The sequence below is a fragment of the Sminthopsis crassicaudata genome, chromosome 6 (genome assembly GCF_048593235.1).
Source record: "Sminthopsis crassicaudata isolate SCR6 chromosome 6, ASM4859323v1, whole genome shotgun sequence".
NCBI lineage: Eukaryota > Metazoa > Chordata > Mammalia > Dasyuromorphia > Dasyuridae > Sminthopsis > Sminthopsis crassicaudata.
In genome coordinates, this window is record NC_133622.1 from 254,910,338 (window position 1) to 254,931,282 (window position 20,945).

The 20,945-nt window shown below is 49.9% G+C and overlaps 1 protein-coding gene across 1 annotated transcript in view; it reads right to left on the reverse strand.

Moving 5' to 3' along the window:
- The window catches only part of SHANK2 (SH3 and multiple ankyrin repeat domains 2), a 534,119-nt gene that overhangs the window by 395,235 nt on the left and 117,939 nt on the right, over positions 1–20,945 (reverse strand). Inside the window, exon 10 of the mRNA XM_074275360.1 lies at positions 19,794–19,860. Coding sequence (XP_074131461.1) covers positions 19,794–19,860 — 67 coding nt within the window. The remainder of the gene's footprint in view (positions 1–19,793; positions 19,861–20,945) is intronic.

Sequence of the window (20,945 nt, forward strand, 5' to 3'; positions counted from 1 at the left end):
TCAAAGTTATGGCGAATATCACTTCCCTAATGACACAGCCGGCTTGCTGGGATGTCCACCTGTCACTCACTGTCGGACCAACTGCCAGCCCATCTGGACTTCCTCCTAATGTTTGCTGCTGGGATCTGCTCTAACCAGTTGTCATGTCCCAGCGTGTCTGGCTAGCCTCTGGGCCTTGGCCATCAAACGTGATTTCAAATTGATATGTGGAATGATGAGAATAATCCAAAAGAATCATGAGGTTCCTCAAGAGGCAACGAACTCTCCATCACTGGGGGAGATCTTGAAGCAGAGTCACTTGCCCAGGCTGGAAGAGGGGCCCCAGGGGATTCTGGGACCCATCCTTCCATCCTGGTGCCCTAGTTCTGAAACTACCTGTGGAGCGGCCAGAGGGGGGCACCAGGAACTGGGCTTGCAACCAACCTCTGAATTGGCTTAAGAAAGGAACCAAACTTGAGCTCTCTCTCTCAGAAACCTATCAAGGTTTGGCTTCAAGGTTGCCCCCTCCCCTCCCCAGACTGTTCTGAATGCCCCCACCCACCATGGCTGAGGGCTTTCTCTCTGATGCATCCTCAGAGCCTCCTGCCCACAGCTCTCCCGGCCCCTCTCCCATCACAGTCTGCCTCCGAACACTGTAAGGCAATATTCTGTCCCCACCTGGGGGCGATTTCTTAAAGCTGGGGCCCTCTTTTCACCTAAAGGCCTCAGGACAAACAGGCAGTGACCCTCTTAACATTCTCTGCTCTGCCATTCAGTTTCTGTCTTGGGACAACTCTTATCTTTCGTGGCAGACTCGGATTATCCTCCCTTGTAACTAGAAAACAAAAGCACCCAAATCAAATCCACCAGGGCATACACTATTCTAGACCCCAGACCCCCGATTCCCACTCTTTATGGAGGGGCCTGGGTTTCACCATCTGTTTTCAAGAATAAAACTTGGCCAGGGCCGGTTCTGACGATTTTATACCAGCAGAGTTTCCTTCCCTTCTCCTGCTCACATTTGTTCATGGAGAGCTGCCCTGATTCTCAACCCGCCTGAAGCCCTCCCATGAAAGTCGATGAGACGGCTTCCTACCGGGGCTGACAGAAAACAGACAATCTGTCTAGTCCGTGGGAAGCAGACCTCGGGGGTGATGGAACTGCGTTTCTAGTCCAGAGAAAGGAAGAGGCGGGGATCACGGGCTGGGAAGAGAGCCGGGTGGCCATGTACACTGGGGAGGAACATTTCCTGAGGCCAGGGCTGACCAAGGGGCCAAGGCTCCCCCTCCCACTGGCCTCAAGGACTCACTGGGCTCCCCCAGACTGTACATGAATTAACGGTTTCAAGAGACTGGACCTAACCTGCAAGGATGGCTGTGTTTTACCAGAAATGATCCAATTGTGTGTAAAAGCAGCTCTGCAAAAGGGAGGGGCAAAGGAGGCTTCTAGGGGAAGCTAAACCAGTGCTAGTCTCCTAACATCCTGCTGGAAGTCTGGGACCATAAGAACACGAGAGCCCAACCCCTGCTCTGGGAATAAATAGAGGAATTCTGGGGTCCGTTCACAGGGGCCTTCACAGCATGGGAATGAACCACGGGGCGCAGTGTCCGGTACATGGCTGACATAGAGGGGAGCACACCGACCTTTGTCCAGCTGTCCCTCACGCTTGGAATGGACCCACCCTCCCCTTCTCCTCCACCTTTTAGAATTCTCAATCTTTCTCAAAGTTCATCAAATGCAGTTTCTTAGAAGGTTTTTTTTTTTTTCCAAATCCATCCATGTGCTAATGTCCCAAATTCTCTATTCAGGCAATGGGTCTTCTTATATAAGTCATCTCCTCGGATCAACAGAAGCTCCTGGAAATCCAGAGGGGCCTTCCCTGTGCTTGTCCTACATCGGGTACCGAGCTGGACTAGCCCACTGAAGGACGGAGACCAACGGATTCAGATGCAAAGGACTTGGGGAGGAAGCAGAGTCTCGCTACTGAATCCACTGGCTGGAAGCACTTCTCAGGGAGCCCGGCACTCCACTGGAGGAAAGGCAGATAAATAGAAGTGGGTTGGCAGGAGCTGCCCTTCTGGATCAGATCACTTCTCCATGGGGGTGACTTGCGATTATCAAGAGGCACTGGGGAAACCATGAGGGAAGAGTGGCCTTGGACAAGTGCCTTCCCCTATCTCAGTTTCCTCATCTGTAAAATGGGGTAGTTAAACAACCTAAGTCCTTTCTAGTGCTAAAAAAAAATACTAATGGTGATGTTTAAGAATAATAATAATCATCGCTATAGGATTTTAAGGTTTATAATGTGTTTATAATGTGTTTCACATGAATTTTCTCTTTAGATATTCATACCAACCAGGTGAGATAGGTGATCTTATTCCCATTTTTCTGATAAACAGATTGAGAGAAGTTCACTGACTTGCCCAGGGTCACAAGGCTGGTAAGTGTCTGAGGCAGGATTTGTAGAAAAGAATTTCTGACCCCAAGGCCCATACTCTTTCCTCACTGCCATCCAGATGCTTCCCAGAACCCCAAAAGAAACCAACTTTACGACCTTCCTCTCAACTTTGTCTCTTCTGGGCACACTAGCTCTGACCTGTAGATTAAGACTGAATTAACCTACTTGAATCACATGAATTACACTTATTCCCAATGAATTAGAAGTGCTCGGTTAATGTCCTTCTACCCAAAAGGGAGGACGTGTTCATTTCCCAGGACCAAGACTCAGGCACCTCTTGGTATCCTGGGCAACAAGCAAAGCCTAAAGCCCGCAGTGATAATAACTGGGATTTTCAGAGCCCTTGAGGATTACAATTATTTTCCCATCAATACAAATTATTACCTCACTCATCTGGCATGTGAGATAACATGACCTCATTTAGCGATCGATCTTGTTAGGTGCTATTATTGTCCTTTGACAGGTGATGTAACTGAGGCTCAGAGAGGTTAGGAACTTCTCCAGGGTCACAGAGCTGGTGAGACAGGACCTGAAGCTAGGTTGCTTTGAGCCCACTGTCATTACTCTGAGCTGTCTCTCCATGCCCCAGCTGGACCCACAAGGGAAAGACAGCCAAGAGACCCACAGATTTAAGAGGCAAAGCCAAAACCCTTCACCTTCGTCTTTAGTCTTGTTGACCAGGGGTCAGCAAACTATAGCTCAAGGGCCATGAGAACTCCATCTGTTTTTCTACAGCTTCAGCTACAGGGTCAAACTTTGTTTTAAAAAATGTATAAAACTATCTTAAAAATTCAAAAGCCATGATGAGTTCATAGGTCATAAAAAGAGATGGCAGACCTGGGGACTGCAGAACTGGGAATGAGGTCACATTAGAAGTCATCTAAGCCAGTGGGATCCTTTTTCTTAAATATGAAAACTGAAGTCAGCATGGTAAAGTTTTCCCCTCTATATTATGAAAGGGTTTCTAAAGATCCACTTAACTTTTCAAGCCCACTGACCCTTTACCTCGCCGAGGTAACTGTCCAAGGTCCCTAAGGCACCTGTCCAAGATCACACAGCTAGGCTGAGGCAAGGCTGGGATTTGGATCAGGCAGACCTTTCTAAAACGCACAAAGACCAAGCTCAAGATTTTCACAATTATGGATCAAAGAATCCAGATGCTCTCTGGCACTTCTACTCAATTCTGCTGGATTGATCTCATAATACTCCTCTCCCCTCATCAGGCAAAATCAGGCTACTGCTGTTCCCTATAGACTTTACTGGATGCATTTGTACTGTCGTCCCCTTTGCTTGCAATGAATGACCTCCCTTTTTCCCCTTGAAATCCTTTGTTCCATGCAAGGCTTAGAAAAGTGTCACATACGACAAGAGGCCTTTCTCAGTCCCTCCAGTGGTTAGTGCTCTGTCCCTTGCTCCAAATCACTCGTCCCCATGCAGAAGATACAAGCACTTTGTCTTTGTATTCCCAGGAGCTGGAACATAAACGCTTGTGAATTGAACTGACCTAGCTACTATCTATTTTCATCATCCTCACTGGCATACAAAGTCTTTACTGAGCATCTCCTGGATGAGACTGCCTTTAGTTTCTTTTAAAAAGAAAAGAAAAAACCAGCAGGAAGATGCTGTCTCTTGAGACTTGAACCAGTGGAGGCAGAAGGTCCCAGAGTCCTGCTCTAGTCTATTAACATCATTTTTCTGAGGCAGAAGAAGGTAAAATGTCTCTAAAGGGGACTGACCTTCCAACTTGAGAGACAGCATGGCACATTGAAAAGGTAGGAGACTTGAGCAAGGACAACTGACTTTAATATCCATTGCTATCTTGATCAGGACCTGTGGATGGGGATTGAGCATGGAGTCTATTCACTGCCTCTAATCCAAGTCATTTTCCAGTGATCTGCTTTCTAGTCCCACTCTACCATCACCCACTCAGAAATCTCCCTTCCTTCCCAAAATCTCTTTATGGTTTAGGACTAATCCCAGAGTCCCAAAGGCTAATCTTGTGAAAAACAAACTCCGGCAAGTGCCCACCCATGCTTGAAAGGCTGAGTACATTTATCCACAAAGGCTCTCTTGCTTCCCAAGAACAATCTACACCTCGAGAAGCCTGTCACCAGTGGATGGCTAGCTGAGGAGGAAATCTTTGGTAATAGAAGCCCTCATGACAAACACTTGACATCTCCTCCACTCCCACTATGTTTATATAAATGACTAGGTCTTCCAGAGCTTTCATTGGGTTAGTAGAGCCCTCAAGAATCAAGGGCAATGTCAATGCCATTGATCTTAGTAGGTGTTTAATCAATGTTTCTTATTTTTTTTCCTTTTCCCAGGCAATTGGGGTTAAGTGAAAGTGTTAAGTATCTGGGGCAGCATTGGAAATCAGATCCTTCGGCCTCCAGGGTCTATCTGTCCACCACATTAACCAATGTTTCTTGACACCTAGTTTCTTTTTTACTGACATCATTCCTTTTTTATTCCTTAATTCAAAAGTCAAATTTCTCTGATTTCTATCAATAACAACTTAAAATTAAAAAGGGGCATATTTATTTAGCAGAAAAGTATCTTTTTCACTTTGAAAAAGACTGCAAGACACTATGATTCAAAAGCCAGAATCAGGAAGAGCTGGGTTCAAGTCTCAACTCTGACATATAAATGCTCATAAGTCAAAGGTAACTTTCTCAGATGGTAAGATTACAGAGAAAGTACCAAGGAATGTTCTCTCTATACCAGTGAGATCACAGGTCCTATTTGTACAGGAAAAGGTGAAAACTATTATTTCTGAGGTAAAATAGCCTTTTTTGGCTCCCTTTTCAGAACATACCAATTCTCTCTTTTTAAAAAATTTATCCCTCCCCATGCCAACTTCCCATTCACTTATTCTGGAGCCTTTCCTATTCAACAAAACCATTTATCTCACAACACAAAATAAGTGTGGAAAACCTTTTAAAATAGGAGAAAAGACAACCCCTCCCTCAATGCAAGCTACTGGTTGTCCATCTTAGCAACCAGCTGTCCATCAGGCAATTCTAAACACGTTGTTTGGCCATTTGCCACGCGCTGGATATTGTTCTGGAGATCCAAAAACAAAGCCCAGTTACCATGGTAACTGTTGCATTCCAGCCTCTCAGACATTTTTCTATTCTGAGACACTAAGGGATGAAATCCTTTTTTAACATGAAATGGGTACATTTTAGAGTGGAGACACTCATAATTCAAGTTGCAAGCTCTGATGAGGAAGACAGTGAAGTTCAAACAAGTATCTGAGCCAAGCCGGCTCAAGGCTGGACCAGGATGGGAAAGGACTCACAGACTCACTCTCCAAATATTTCTCCAAACCTCAAAATGAGCTCCTCACCAGGGAAGCCAAAAGGTGATGAACCATACTGCACTCTAGCCAGATTCTGGCCCATGTGGACGCCAGCCATCAGGCACCCACAAAGAGGGAAATGCTCTCAGACGTCTGGTTTCCCCTCCTCTCACTCAGAAGCTCAGCACTTAAAACCAACACAACCTAATTGTTCCCTGAAAAATTTGGCTGCTGTTCACAACAGTGGTGCTGAAACTGCGGGCAAGTGAGAGGTCTTGAGGGCCCCTGGCTTAGTTTTTACTAATAACACTGCCTGCACAATGACAACCAGCCCCACATGGCTTTGGGGAATAAGGCCTATCAACTTGATTTCCTGCACCATGGGACCTATCACAAATACTGGGCTTTTATGGAACTCGAAGCCAACATATATTCTTAGAAAAAGGAAAAGAAAAAAACCTATGATACATTCTGCTGCAGAGAATCGAACAAAAAGGTCATTTGAATTTTTTATTTTACTGCATGTCAAACTCTCAGTGGAAGGATTATCCTGAGAGCCCCCCTCCCATGACATTGTCAGCAAGGTGAATTTTGGTTAACTTTTAGAAAAGAAAACATAGAAAAAGCCGGCCTTTGGGCTCCAAGCCCAAGCTGCAGCAGGGAGCTAGCGCTGGGGACAACTGGGAAGAAGACCAAGTCTGACACAGGTGAAGATTGGTTTTAGAGTCAGGGGACCTGGCCTTGAATTCAGACTCTTCTGAGTCCTACTAGAGGGACTAGGCCAATTGCTTAACAGCTTTAAACCTCAGTTTCCTGAGGTTTGTATTGTGAGGAGGTTGGACTGGATGATCCAGCTCAAATTCTAATGCTGTGCTCTGTGATACAATTCTTCTATGGGCCCTTTCTGGACCCTCAAATCCCACCCTGGTGCTCATCCTCTTCCCCAGTCCAAGAGTTTAGAATTAGAAAGTCGTTTCTAGCTCTCAGTACCAGATGGAGAGCTGGCATATACTTCTTAAGTCCCCCTCAATGCTTAAAGCCCACAAAAGAAGCATGGATCAAAAGGTCTTTAAAAACCCAAAGAAACTCTATTCTCTGGATTTGCACATCCTCACCTCCTACTCTATTGGAACTAAAATATATCTTCTAGGAGTATCTGAACAGAAAAAAATTACCTTCATTTGAATGGTGGAATTTTCAGCATCCCTATTCCAACAAATATTTACAAAGTCCTGTGCTTGGTACTAGGGAGCCAAACAGAATGAAACGTGGCCCCTGTGCTCAGAAAATTTACATTGTATTAGCTAGAAGTACCATCCTACCCACCCATGCCTGCCCACCCATAGATATGGTGGGTGGGTATACCCGTGGGCACACACCCAACACAGGTAAGTCAATACAGAATGCGTAAAATGTAGAGATGAGGCAATTTCAGAGCCTTTTATATCTTGGAAATGGGACCTTGGGGCAATTGAAGAAGTTATGGCATATGAATGCGATAAAATGCTATTGTGCTATAGAAAGTGTGAAGGGGCTAGTTTTTGAAAAAGCTGGGGAGACGTTTATGGATTGATGCAAAAGAAGTAAACAGTACCAGGAGATCAATTTATATAAGTGAAACAGTACTGAAAGACTTAGGAACTCTGATTTCAAAAAATCTCCCAGGAGATCAATTTATATAAGCGCAACAGTACTGAAAAACTAATTTAAAAAATCTCTTGAGTCCAGAGGGCTGTTGAAGTAACTTATATTGGAACAGAGAGGTGATGGATTATGTATCCAAACTCCCGTCTTCCTGATTTGCCAGTCCATTGTTCTAGCCGTCCTACCACATTTGCTCATTATAATGATCATTATGAAACACCACCTTAGCAAAATGTCACTGAGTCTGTTCTGCTTTCCCCTGATGAATCCCTTCACGTGGCACTCAGTGGACATGATTGCCCTCACGCTGCCCTCCTCATCCCTGCAGACAATTAAGCAAAACCATCGGCACCAACTGTTTCATGGGAACTCCCTTTTGTTTTCCAGATTGCAAGAATATGACAGAGACAGAGAGATAAGAGACAAAGAGACTGACAAGAGAAAGAGGAAGAGGAGGAGGGAGAGAGAGGGAGATGGAACGAGTGTAACTATTTAGTGTTATCTGATTAAATGCATTGTTCATCCCATCAGTTGTTTTGTGTAGATCAGGACAATCCATGATATGAGTACACAAATGCTAATACAGATCCCTGGAAACACTCTCACACCTGCCACAATCAGCATAATTTCACCCATAAACAAGATCACCTTGGCCGACCAAAAGGGAGAACCGGCAGATGAGAGAGCACTTTACTGGTGCTCGTGAAATGCTCTACGGCCTAGAGAGAACTCCCAAGGAACCCAAGGGAGATTCCTGAATGGAGAACTTATGGGACATGTGGCCGAGATGGTCCCAGGAAGGGATGACCCAGAAGGCAGCCCTGGGCCCGTGAGTGTGCTGTTGGAACGGTATCCAAATGGACGGGAAGAGATCTAACTTGGGTGAAGGCTCTCGTTTTCTGGGGCTCACCCAATCCACAACGAGGCTAGGGTCCTTCTGGTGGGCATTTGGAGCCCTGCTCATGGCAGCTGTCTGAGTGACCCATGGATCTCCCCCCTTCCCTATATCACCCCTCACACCCCAGTAATAGGGAGGAAGATGGCAATCCTAGATTAAAAGTTGGGAGGGAGACCAATTTCCAATCTCCTGGCTAAGAAACAATCCAGAAAGGGTCTCCCACTGGGCCTGAAAATGTGGCTGCCCCACAGCTGCCCGTGTCTTTGATCAGAAGCCACCGGAGCTTGGGAGGAATGGTTCTTGTGGACTCTGTCCTTGTGCGGGCCTTAGCTGCTGGGCAGGACTCTGTCCTGAGGGCTGCGGGGGGGGAAGGGAACCCCTTGACTTCAGGCAAAGACCAGCCCAAAGCCAAAGGAAGGAAGTTTGAGCAAGAAAAAGGGATGTGCCTAAAAACTACACAGAAGGCTTCTAGGAGAAAGTCTGCCAAACTAATTATGAGTCCCTGGAGGGGGAACGCAGAGAGACCCTTTCCATCCTTCCCATAGTCTGAGGACAGGAAAACACCGGAAGAGAACTATGGGGCCTGTTACTCTCCAGGCAGCTTAGTGACACGATGAATAGGGTGCTGGGCCGGAGTCGGGAAGACCCGACTTCAAATCCATCTCTGGGCACCCTCTGCCCTGTGACAGTGGGGAGACTCAGTTTACCTCAGTTTCCTCAATGGTAAAATGGGGACCAGATTGTTGTCAGGACCTAAGGAGATAATTAATGCTCCTAAGTCACTTTGCAAGTGTCCGGCTCCCAGCAGATGCTGTGTTGCATCCCTCTCCCCTTCTGACTGATTTTGGCCCCTAGCAAGAGTCTCAAGCCGGAAGTCTACAAGTGCTCCCCACGATCCACAGTAGGGCGACAGCAGGAGTTCTTCATGATGCACCAGCTTTCCCCGGCTCTCTTACAAAGGAACATGGGAAAACTCGTTTGTATTTTCTAGGGACTGCTAAGCTCTTGAGTCGTCTGTCTCTAGGCTGCCTTCTTGTTTAGATGCTCACTTCGAGCTTCCGGGGCCGGCCCCTGCAGTGCTCTAGGCCCGTGGTGCTCCCTCCACACTCCCATCAGGAGCGGATGCAGACTCTCTCACTCTTCCTTTCAGAAAGATGGGTCATCTCTGGCCACTGAGCAACATTCCTCATTCACATCTTCTCCAAATTTCCACAGCTTTCCCTCATCGTTCTGAGGAAAAGCCAAAGCAGCTCTAGTTTCCAAGGAAGGTCACATGATGTTTGAGGCTGTCTTAAAATACATTTGTTTTTTTATTGGATTGCTTCCATCTAGGGGAGGGGTGGAGGAAGGGAGGGAGGGAGAAACACTTGGAACACAAGGGTTTGCAAGGGTGAATGCTGAAAACTATCTTTGCCTGTAGTTTGAAAACAAAAAGCTATTATTACAAAAATGCATTTGTCTGGGAAAGCCAGGATGACAAGCTCTGGGGCTGTGGCAGCATGTGGCACGGGCCGGTTGTAAACCACAAGAGGAAATTTGAAGGAAAAAGGGAGGAAGGAAGGAGCTGTAGTGAAGATGAAGAGGACTAAGGAACAAAAAGCAGACGCTGACAGATTCCCTTTGGAATTGCCCTTTCAACGGCAGCTTTCTAGTAAAGAACCCTGAGGGCAACCAGGAGAGTAAAAGAAATTGCAATTTTACCTCCAGGATCCAACAACCCCATAATTCTGGTACCCAACAGGTACTATTTCCCCATCTTCCAGGTGAGGTGACTGAGGCTCAGAGAGGACGTCTGTTTGTGGCCACAGAGAAAGAGTTAATAGGCAGGATCTGAACCTCCCTCTAAGCCCAGGTTTGGCCCTCCCATCCTAAAGAAGCACTCGAGAAAACAATGTATTTAAAAGGGCAGTGGGGAGACCAGGAGGCAAGGCTGCTTCAGTGAGAGCAAGCTGAACGCCCCTTTAATTTATGGATAAGGAAACTGAAGCCGAGAGCGGCTGAGTGACTTAGTGAGCAACAGCCATTTGAAGAAAGAGAAGGGAAAGGAGAAAGAGGAAAGCCTCCAGGGAGCTTGGAAGCAAGGACAAAGCCACAGGCGCCTCCTGGGAGGTCCGGTGCCAGGGTCACTTGCTCCACAGAGCCGCCCTTTGGCGACCACCGGGCACGCCGAATGCCTGTGTCACTTATTGTGGAACCGGGCCATACCGCGATATCTCATCATGAATCTGCCCCGTGTCCCCAAGCAAGATGAAGGCGGGCAAGCCCCCAACGGGCCTCTCCCAGGGCCCATCCCAACCTAGGCTGGTGATGAGGGGAGAAGGACTTCGAGATGTGAATCCTCAGCCAAAGGGGTCCCTGAATGTCCCAAGGAGAAGGACTCGAGGGCCGCCCGCTGCCATCCATCCCTGAACAAGCATCCCTTCCACGATTCAATGAGGCGCCCTCCAGTCTTTGCTCACCTCCTCCCCACGAGGGAGCTCCCTCTGCCCCCCGAGGCAGTCCACTCCATTTCAGGAGGGCTCCAACAACTATAACCTAAGTCCCCTAAGACAAGTCCATGGCACCAAAAGTTATCGAAGGAGGAGGAAAAATCGAAATCCATGAGCATTAGCGACAGAAACATGGCACCGAGTGGCCAAAGGGGATTTGTAAAGGCCCTCAGGCGGAAAACACCGCAGCTGGAAGGACTTAGGACACAGAATAAGGAGCTGCAGGAGGCTTAGAACACAGGACTGCACGCCAGGGACAAACATTACAGCCGGCCAAGCCCCCCACTGTACATGTCGGAAGTGCAAAGATCATGTGACAGGTCTAGGAGGAGACTTGCAAGACTCTGGGAGGAAAAGCAGCAGAAAGGAAAAAAAAACAAACCAGAAGGGAGTAAGAACAGCCCCTTCTATCTACATAGAAATGAGAAGTGAGAGTTTAGGGGAGCAATTTTAAGAACAACAGTAAATATCTATAACTTGTAAATGACCTGGAGCGTTTTGTGGGTTAAACTGGAGAAGGACCACGGCGCTCACTTAGAGAAACCCTCCCATTTTATAGATGGGGAAACAGAGGCCAAGCTGAGCAGGGTCACACAGGTAGGAAACAGCGGGTTCCCACTAAGGTTCTCAGAGGAATTCTGGGTACAGTTTGCCTGCCCTTCTTTTCCCATTATTGGGAAGAGGAGCTAGAGAATACACAGGCCTGAGCCAATGCTTTCTGGCTGATTACTTTCTCTTCTTCGGTAATAATTCATGATTCCATGCAACCCACTTAACACTGGGCGGGGGGGGGGGGGGGGGAACACTCTTTACGAGCCCAGAGCCGGTCCGGGCAGAAGTCCCCCGAAAGTCCCACCAGAGGCTCTGCTTGCTCAGCACAGGACTTGGTCCAAGGGGCCACCACCTCTTTTACTGGTGAAGGGAAGCCTTGTTAACTGGAGACTGGCTGGAAGTAAGGCTCAGACGAACTCAGTGTCCCAAAAATCCCACTTGAGATTAAGGAGTAAATGCACCCATTTCAATAAGCATGCCCTCGGGTTACAAAGATCACCACGTACACCCTTGGGTTTGAGGCTTACCACCATCCTTCTGGACACATATCAAAAACCTAAGTAGGAGCGTACCCATTTTACAGAGGAGGGAAAGAAGACTGGGAGAAGTAACCCATCCAAGGTCACTCAGCCGGCAGCTGGTAGAATTGGGACTTTTGAACCCAGGTCTTCAGACTTCGACCGCCTTGAGGCTACTTGGTCCCAAGACCAGGGCATGGACTGGTGCAAAAACACATCTCGAAGGACGGGCATTCCCTTGGAGACTGGGCACGGAAGCAGCATTTATTGGGGGTCTGAGATGGGCAGAGCAGAAGGCAGAGACCAAGCTGGCAACGCTCCTGCCAGAGCTCACGGTCAGGTGGAAGTCACGAACCAGACACACGGGGACGCGGGCGCAGTAACAAGGAGGGGGCAGCGGTCGGATGCGAGTCCAGGGGCAGGGGATGGAGGAAAGCGCCTGAGGCTGGCACACGTGTGGGAGGGAGGGTGCGCCGAGCGCCACATGCTCCTGAAATCCCCCAAGTCCCACTGGGAAGGATGAGCCCAAGGGCGGCCAGAAGGATGCTCTGGGCAGAGGCCGGGGCTCCGGGGAGGGAAGCCAGATCTCGGGGGAAATACCTGCCCTCAGGTAATTATTCCAGGGCACTACTCCCAAAGGCCCATGCAAAAACACTGACATCCCTTTGGGGGGAGAGGAGGGACCACCCTCAGTAGTTTCCTAGCCCGAGAAGAATGTTTTATGATCTGTGGATAAAACATCCTGACTTTCCCAGACCAGGCCGGACGCAGCCCGATCTCTCGTGGTCGGATCTTTCCGGGAGGATCCGGGGGATCCCCCGGGGCTGCCCTGTCCCTGGCACATGAAGCAGGGCAAGCAGGTGCACAGACACAGGCGGGCGCTAGCATATACTTACAGGGCTCCCTCCATCCTGGGAAGAGGAAAGCAGAAAAAAAACAGAAAAAGATGTGACGGCCGCCTGGTGCGGGTCTGGGGAAGCTCTCTCCCCCCTGGGCCTTCTCTCCTGGGAGCACTTTCACTTGTTAGAACCCCAACTTGTTCTGGAGACTGGCTCCCGGGCTCAGCCGGACAGAGTCGGAATAGGACCGAGTCGGAGCCAGACAGAGTCGGAACCGGACCGAGTCGGAGCTGGACCGAGTCAGAGATGGACCGAGTCGGAACCGGACCGAGTCGGAGCTGGACCGAATCGGAGCTGAACCGAGTCGGAGCTGGACCGAGTTGGAGCCAGACAGAGTCGGAACCGGACTGAGTCGGAGCTGGACCGAGTCGGAACCGGACCGAGTCGGAACCGGACCGAGTCAGAACCAGACCGAGTCGGAGCTGGACCGAGTCGGAGCCACCCCGGACCAGATGCTCCCTGGCCAGGCAAAGGGCTTGACCGCCCGCTCTGTCTGGGAGCCTCCATACTGACCTCAATCAGTCCGCTTTAATTAGGGAATGTGGGTTAGAAACACTCGAGCCTCGGTGCTTCGTCCCCCCCAGGAGCCGAGCGCTGGCCCGCTGACATCATGTCTGCTTCCTCGGAAGTGTTCTGAGAAAGCCCAGCGAGCGCTCGGGGCAGCCGGACACGGAGGAAGGAGCCTCCATTGCTCCCCCACAGACTTCCCGTGCCCCTGAACGCTGCATCAAGGCAGCTGCTGGAAGCCTTCCCACCCCCCACCTCCGCCTTCCATCGGCGGCCACAGTGGAGCATAATTATACGGGGATGCAGGAGCCGGAGCCTAGCAACAGTATCCAGGCATTAGCTAGTCGGCTCATCAGCCACCCAGCCCCCGCCGGGGCCGGGCTCCATGTTCAAACTGCCCGAGACGCAGCCGCGCGCCTCGCCGCTGATCCCGGCAGAAGGCGAGACGGGAAAACCCACCTGGCTCAGCTGAGGAAGCGCAGCCCATGTCCCGCAGTCGGCCCGCCAGAGCCGGGCAGAGCCCGGAGCCCGGCCCGAGCCAGCCCAGAGAGCCCGCGCACGGGCGGGCATGGCGGGCCCCGGCCCCTACGCGCTGGGGGACGGCTCACCGCCTCTCCTGAGAGCGCCGGGGAGGCCCCCCGAGGAGCTCGGCTCGTGCGGGGAGAGCCGGCCCGCGGGAGCCATCGGGAGCGCAGACGCTCCTCGGGGCTCGCAGGCAGCGGAGCGCAGGGAACGAGCCCGGATTAACTGCGGCCCCCCCAGGACCGCGAGGCTGGCGAGCAGGGGCAGGACAGCAACGGGCTCTAATCCTGGGGGGGCCGTCAGGCAGCTCTCTGAGGAGCGGAGTCTGGCCAGACGCAGCGGCCCTTGTGCTCCCCCACCAAAGCCCACCGGGGGGGCACCGGCCTCCGGAAGCTGGCAGGGAGCCTGAAAGGGCGTCCAGCTGGAGCAGAGCACGCCTGGCAAAGAGTCAGGCAGAGGGACAAAGGGCTGGTGGCAGGGTTTCACCCCACCATACACACACTCACAATCACACACACACACAATCACACACACACACACACTCTCACCCCATCAACAATAGCAAAAAAGTGAGACCAGAGCATGGCCGGACGCTGGGGGCAGGGAGCCCCGGGCTCCTGTGTTTATCCCCCCCTCGCCATAGGAGACACTTCCTGCGCCTGCGAGGGGCCCTCCGTGTCCCACCAGACAGGGCAGGATGGGGGCCTGTTTGGACCCTGCCCCATCATGGCCACGGAGCTGGGGGAAAGTCCTTAGAGAACATCGTGGGGAGACTGAGGCACAGAAAAGTGCTCAGAGCCCCCCACGTAACAACCGTCTGAGTCAGGATTGGAACCCAGGTTTCCCCGATTCCGAGAACAAAGCCCTATCCGCCGAGCCACTGCTGGACGGGGCAGCTCCGTGGGCAGTGGAGAAGCCCTTGCTATAAAAACGAGTGTAAGACGGCGTCCCCAGCGCACACAGGGGCGTGAGCACCAGTAATCTCAACCCTTACACAAAGCCTCGTTTCCATTTTTCCCCAGCTCGGATGAGGAAATTGGAGGCGTGGGGGGAGGGAGATCCCGAAGCATCCAATGCATGACCGGAGACTTTAGTCCCAGGCCCCCTGAGCCCAACCACAGCAAAGGGCAGCTCTGATTTTAGGAGACGTTCGAGCCCCACAACACGACCCGAGTCAGAAGATACTTCGGTTCCTGGCTGGAAAGTCCAGCTGGGAAAGCCAGCGAGAGCAACTCTTCCGAACCCAGTCCTCGGTGTCCTCCAGGGATCTGTCCCAGGTCCTTTTCTCCTTCTATGCTATTTTGGTGGGTGACCTCACTGGCCCCCGTGGATTCAATGACCACGCCGACAATGACGATTCTCAGATCCACTCCTCACCATTGCCCCGATTTCCATTCTTCTATCTCCACGTACCTCCTGGATCCAAGGGAGATCTCCCAGACATCTCATCCTCCACACGTCCAAAAGGAAACTCTCGCTGCTTCCAAACCTCCATGACTCGATGCTTCCACAAACTCCCCACCCCTAGACTCACAATTAAAGTCCGCCCTTGACTCCTCCACGTTATCCCATCCACAGCCAGCCATCCTCCAGGCCGGCTGTTCCCATCTCATTACAACTCCCACCACTTCCTTCTCTGCTCCGACACTTCCAGGACCTTGGGACAATCACTCCCCCTCTGGCAGGTGGACTCGCCCAGTGGGCCGCTGCCTGCCCCAAGCCTCTCCCCTCCAGTTCATCCTCCATTCAGCTGTGAAAACGCTCGGGCCAGAGTGCAGGTCGGACCAGGCCACCTCCTTCTTCGGCCGACTCCCTCTTGCCTCCAGGATCTCGTGTAACATCTGGGTGTTCCAAGCCCTTCATCCCCCGACCCCTTCTACGTTACACCTTCCCCCTCCTCACAAGCTGATGATCCAGATTCTCCAGACTCCGGGCTGTTCCTTGCACAAGACACTTTTTCTGACTACCAGCATTGCCACTGGCCGGCCGCCATGGCTGGCTTGTTCTGCCTCCTCCCCACCACATCCTGGCCTCCCTGGCTTCCTTCAAGCCTCAGTTAAAATCCCACCTTCTGGAAGAAGCCTTTTCCAGTCCTCTTTAATCTGTGTCTTTTCTGTAAGATTAATTCTAATGTAGCCTGAACATATTTTCTATCAAATAAATAGAATTCTAAATATATCTTCTATAAATTAAAGAATAGGATTCTGAATGTTTCTTCTATATACCTTCTTGTTTTCAAGTTGTCTCCCCTGTAAGAAACATCTGGACACAGTGGAGAGCTCACTGGGCCCAATCAGGAAACCCTGACTTCAAGTGCGGCCTGGCTGTGTGCTCCTCTTAACCTGTGAACCCCGTTTCTCTTAGCCTGTTTGCCTCAGTTTCCTCAATTGTAGAAGGCAGGTTATTGTGAGGCTCAAATGAAAGAGTATTTCTAGAGCACTTAATGCGGAACACAGGACGTTTCCCCCTCTGGATCCAGATCCCTGCTTCTCCGTGACTTAGTCGCCAGTGGAGTTAGGGTGACTTGCCCAAGAGCATGCGGCCAGTGTGTTGCATTTGAACTGAAATCTCGTTGGTCCCAAGGCCAGCTCTGACCAGTCTATTCCCCTGCCTTTGATCACCACATCCCAAGGTCTTCCTCGGGCCGGCTGGGCCTTTGAGAAAAAGGTCTTCCCCTTTCTGTCTCATGTATGCAACAAAGGCAACCATGTTAGTACATACTAAATACATGCTTATTTCCTTCATTTCCCCATTACAATGGGAGCACCCGGAATGCAGGACCATGTTTTCATCGTTTTGTGCGTCCCCGACACTTGGCACAAGGCGCTGAGAAAGGCTTGCTGAATTGAATGGGACTGGAGCCGCTGAAGGCCGCGCAGGACCCGGGCAGCCCATAAGCAGCTGAGCCCTGTCTTTCCAGGACCAAAGGCTCAGCTTGTTTCTTCAGTAGCCACTCTGAACGCTCCGGTTTAGGGCACTTTTGTGCCCCGTGCTCTGCTGTAAATAGTCACTTATTGGTGCTTACAGCAACTAGAGAGACCCTGAGCTTTTGAAAAAGTGCAGATTAGAGCCACTCGCCGGAAACTCTGTCGCGTGGTCAGACCGTGACCTGTGCCCACAGACTCCCCAGCAGAGGGAAGGCCTGCATCAAGTGAGAAGCCGTGAATAATGCATCAAGCAGTTAACAGGCTGAGGCCTTTATCCCGGGAATCTTCACCTAACTTAATTGATCCCCCATTTATATTATGTGAGACGCCGGGGAGACGAAATGGCCAACGCCTGCCCCCAGAAAGCTGGCACTCGGGGCCCGGCTGTGGTCACTGGGGCCGAGCAAGCAGAACGTTGGGGCAGGAGAGATGGGGTTCAAACTTCACCTCCGGCACTCGCTAGCTGTATGGCCGGTCTTCAAGACCCCATAATCCTCAGTTTCCCCATCTATAAAATGAGAAAAGAAGAGCATCTTTCCTCCAGGATTGTTGGGAAGCTGAAGCGAGATACCATCTGTAGAGTGCTTGGCAAATCCACAAATGCCGGGGCTCGCTGCTGTTTTAAGGAGAATCTCTGGCTTCTAATATTGTTGCTTTTGTTGCATACAAGAGAAGCAAGGGGGAAGAGCTTTTTCTCAAAGATCCAGCCGGCCTGAGGTCTGAGGAAGAAGACCTTTGGATGATCAAAGGCAGGGGAATAGACTGGTCAGAGCTGGCCTTGGGACCAACGAGATTTCAGTTCAAATGCAACACACTGGCCGCATGCTCTTGGGCAAGTCACCCTAACTCCACTGGCGACTAAGTCACGGAGAAGCAGGGATCTGGATCCAGAGGAGGAAACGTCCCACCCTGATGGAAACAATGAGATGTCCGATGTTCTGTCCTGGCACTGCCCTTTCAAGCCCAAGCCTTTGCCACCCAGTCCCAGTTGAACAGAACCACCTCCATTTCTTAGAAGCTTTAGTCTGATTTCTGGATTAGCTCCGTGCCCACCTTCCATGAGGAGTCCCCAGACTAGCATTAGCTCCAGCCTTTATTCTTCCTGCCTTCCACGGCTCAGCAGGTTCTCTCTGACAATCTGCTTACTCAATTGGGTGTCGCATTATTAGTCACTTTATTCTATTTATGAATATCTATTATTCACTTTATTAGTCAAGGTTTGTTCCGTCCTTTCAAGGACAAGGCTCGCTGTCCTTGGCAGAGCCAAGGGATATGAAACCCCAGTTCCCCTTCTCCACCCTTGCCCCCCCCCCAGGAGCTCTCCCCCTTCCCTAGGGCCTCTGCCTTTCCCCATCAGGATCAGCAAAACATCTTCAGAATTTCCTTCTACAGTTTGCATTTGCTCCTGGGTGAATGCACCTTCCTCTGAACTCTACAAAACCGGTACGGAGGGGGAGTCAGGAACACGTGGCTTTGGACGCTGGCTTAGAAACTCCCCAGGTGGGACTCTGGATAAGTCACGTAGCCTCTCTCACAGCTTTCCCATCTGCATAATGGGGCTAAGGTAGCACCTACTTCATGAGGTTAATTGTGGAGGACAAAGGAGTTCACGAACATAAAGAGTCTGGCCAGCCAGAAACGTGGGCCGTCATCCTTCTCTAACCGTCACTGCGCTCCTCCGAGAAGCTGAGCTCCCGAGGGCTGGCTGAGGAGGCAGGGGGCCGTCCGGTTTGGAATTCTGAGAGAAAGCAAGGACTCCCCGGCTCTCCTAGTGTCATCCACAGAAAAGTGAGTCGGGTTCTGAAATACCTACACAGCAGGGCCCACTTCAGAAGGGACTCCGCCCACTGAAAGATCCACGACTGGGCAGCTCCATTCCCATTTATTTGTTCCCACTTATTAGATTCCCAATTCATTTTAAACCCAAATACTTTCAGATCTGGATCTGAATCTATCCTGTTTGCTTTGCAGAATTAGACAGAGAGTTATTAAATATCCGCCGTGTTTAACGAGCACAATTCATCTTCTCGATTGCTCGGCAAAGATCAAATCATCGGCCTCCATGATGCCCTCGTGCGGGGGCTGAGCAAAGGCCGTCACGATCAGGTTGAGGTCTCCCCAAGTGGGGTTTGCCCAGCCACTGGCAGGCCATGAGACAGGAAGCTCCTCTGTCCAACAACACTGCACCCCCCCCCCCCGTAAGGGGATGCGACACAAGCCAAGCCCTTTCATGGCAGACAGCCATCATGGGGATGCATTTTCTCTTTGTGGCAACGAGAAACCAGACATCACACACAGCTAGTTATATTATCTATTTGTACTGAGGAGATTTATGGGGCTGAATGGGGAAGTCCAAATTAGTACAGCCCTCCCTACACCACATCTTACTTAACATGCTCTTTCCTCCCACCGTATGTCCCCCATTCCCCACCGTGTGTACTGTATCTCCCCCGGGAAGGAGGGGAAGAGAAGTAGGAAGAGAAAAGAACCAAAGGATCCTTCCAAGTTGTAGAAACAGACTAAGGACCCAGAGATCCCTAGACATGGCTTTGGGCTGCTGCAAGAAAGATGAATAAGTTTTCCATGACAGGTAATGTGAAAAGGAAAGATAACAGTCATTGATGTAGGGTAGCTGATAACTGGCTGGGAAGGGAGATAGAATCAATTGCCTCTTCTTTCCTTGCTTAATTAACTGCTCTTAACTAATTTATTTAAATGGAATTTGAGTATATCATGTTGTATTTAATTAGAGATTTCTACCTCTTCAATTAGTATTGTAAACCAAGGTGCTATATGAATTAACATATCAACATCAGACAAGTCACTCCACCTGATTTCCCAAGGGTATGTTTAGTACTCAGAAAGTTAAACATGTTCTATCCCAGTTATAAGCATTCAGGTGTCTCCATGAACCAGGGAAAATCAAGTTCCGCCAAATCACAAAGTCTCCGAGATGGTAGAATCACTCTTGGGTAAAGCTTTGTCCACAATAGTTCTCTGAACTGTTTTCTTTTGAAGAACCTCCAAAAAAGGGTGGCGATCCCCAACTGAAACCACAAACTCCCATGACCATCATCCAAACAGTATTTCACTTACCAATATCTGTTTCCTTGTGGTTCTTAATGTACTCAGCCAGCTCAAAGTTTCCTGCGATGATCGCCACCTACAAGATGATACAAAATCTCAAATTATTTCCAAATTATATGTTTATAATTACGTATTTTAAAAATTCAGCATTATTGAAAGCTTAGACTGTTGGATTTGGAAAGGAGCTGGGAAATGATCCAAAGTCCTCAAGATACTGAGACCCCAAGATGGCGACTGACTTGATCAGGGTCACAAGGCTAATGAATAAGCGGCAGAGCCTGAAGTCAACAGCTCAAAGCTCACTTTTCTCAAGAGACACTGAACAGAGTGCCAGACTAAGTCAGAAAAACCTTGGTTCAGACTCTGCTGAGAGCTATATGAGCATAGGAAAGTTACATCCTCCAGACACATCCAGAATGGGGCAGCACAGCAGATGAGGAATCAGGAAATCCTGAGTTGAAATCTGAATCTCAGACAGGGTGACCTTGGACAAGTCTCTGAACAGGAGGAGGAGAGGAAGGAGATAAAGCAAGAATGCAGAAAACCTGGGAACTCCCAAGCTACGACACCCATTTCCACAAGTGTAGACTAGCCTTTGTCAAGATAATACGTCATGTTTGTTGTCTGTCTTCTGGTGCCATAGCAGCTGGAAGGGAGGAAAGAGCTCCTCACGCTGACATCTCCCCATCCCCTTCTGCCAAGGCTGCCTCAAACCCTGCCCAACTTGCTTAGGCAGCCTGGGTATGGGTGCAGCAGCAGCCAAAGCCATTTCCTTTGGCTGTGCTGTGCATGTACATTTTTACAGTGCAGCCACTGTTTATGTAGTAGTTCTCTCACTCATTCAACACTTGTACAACTTTGTTCCCAGTTTTATTAAGTTCCTATGAGTTTTTTATGTATCACGGATGAAGTTTTAGCCACTGTTTCCCACAAACCCCTGGTTTTTCTAGTGGACTTTACATAGTATGGTGCTTTTGGGGAACACATAGCTCATGTTGTAACAGAATGAATGGATCCAAATGTTAGTTATTATTGTCACTGTTTATTTGCCTAGGGAAGCTTGAGATCAAATTGTGCCTCAGAAATGTGTGACCTCTGTTTGCCTCAGTTTCCTCAACTTTAAAATATGGGTAATAATAGTATCTACTTCCCAGGATTGTA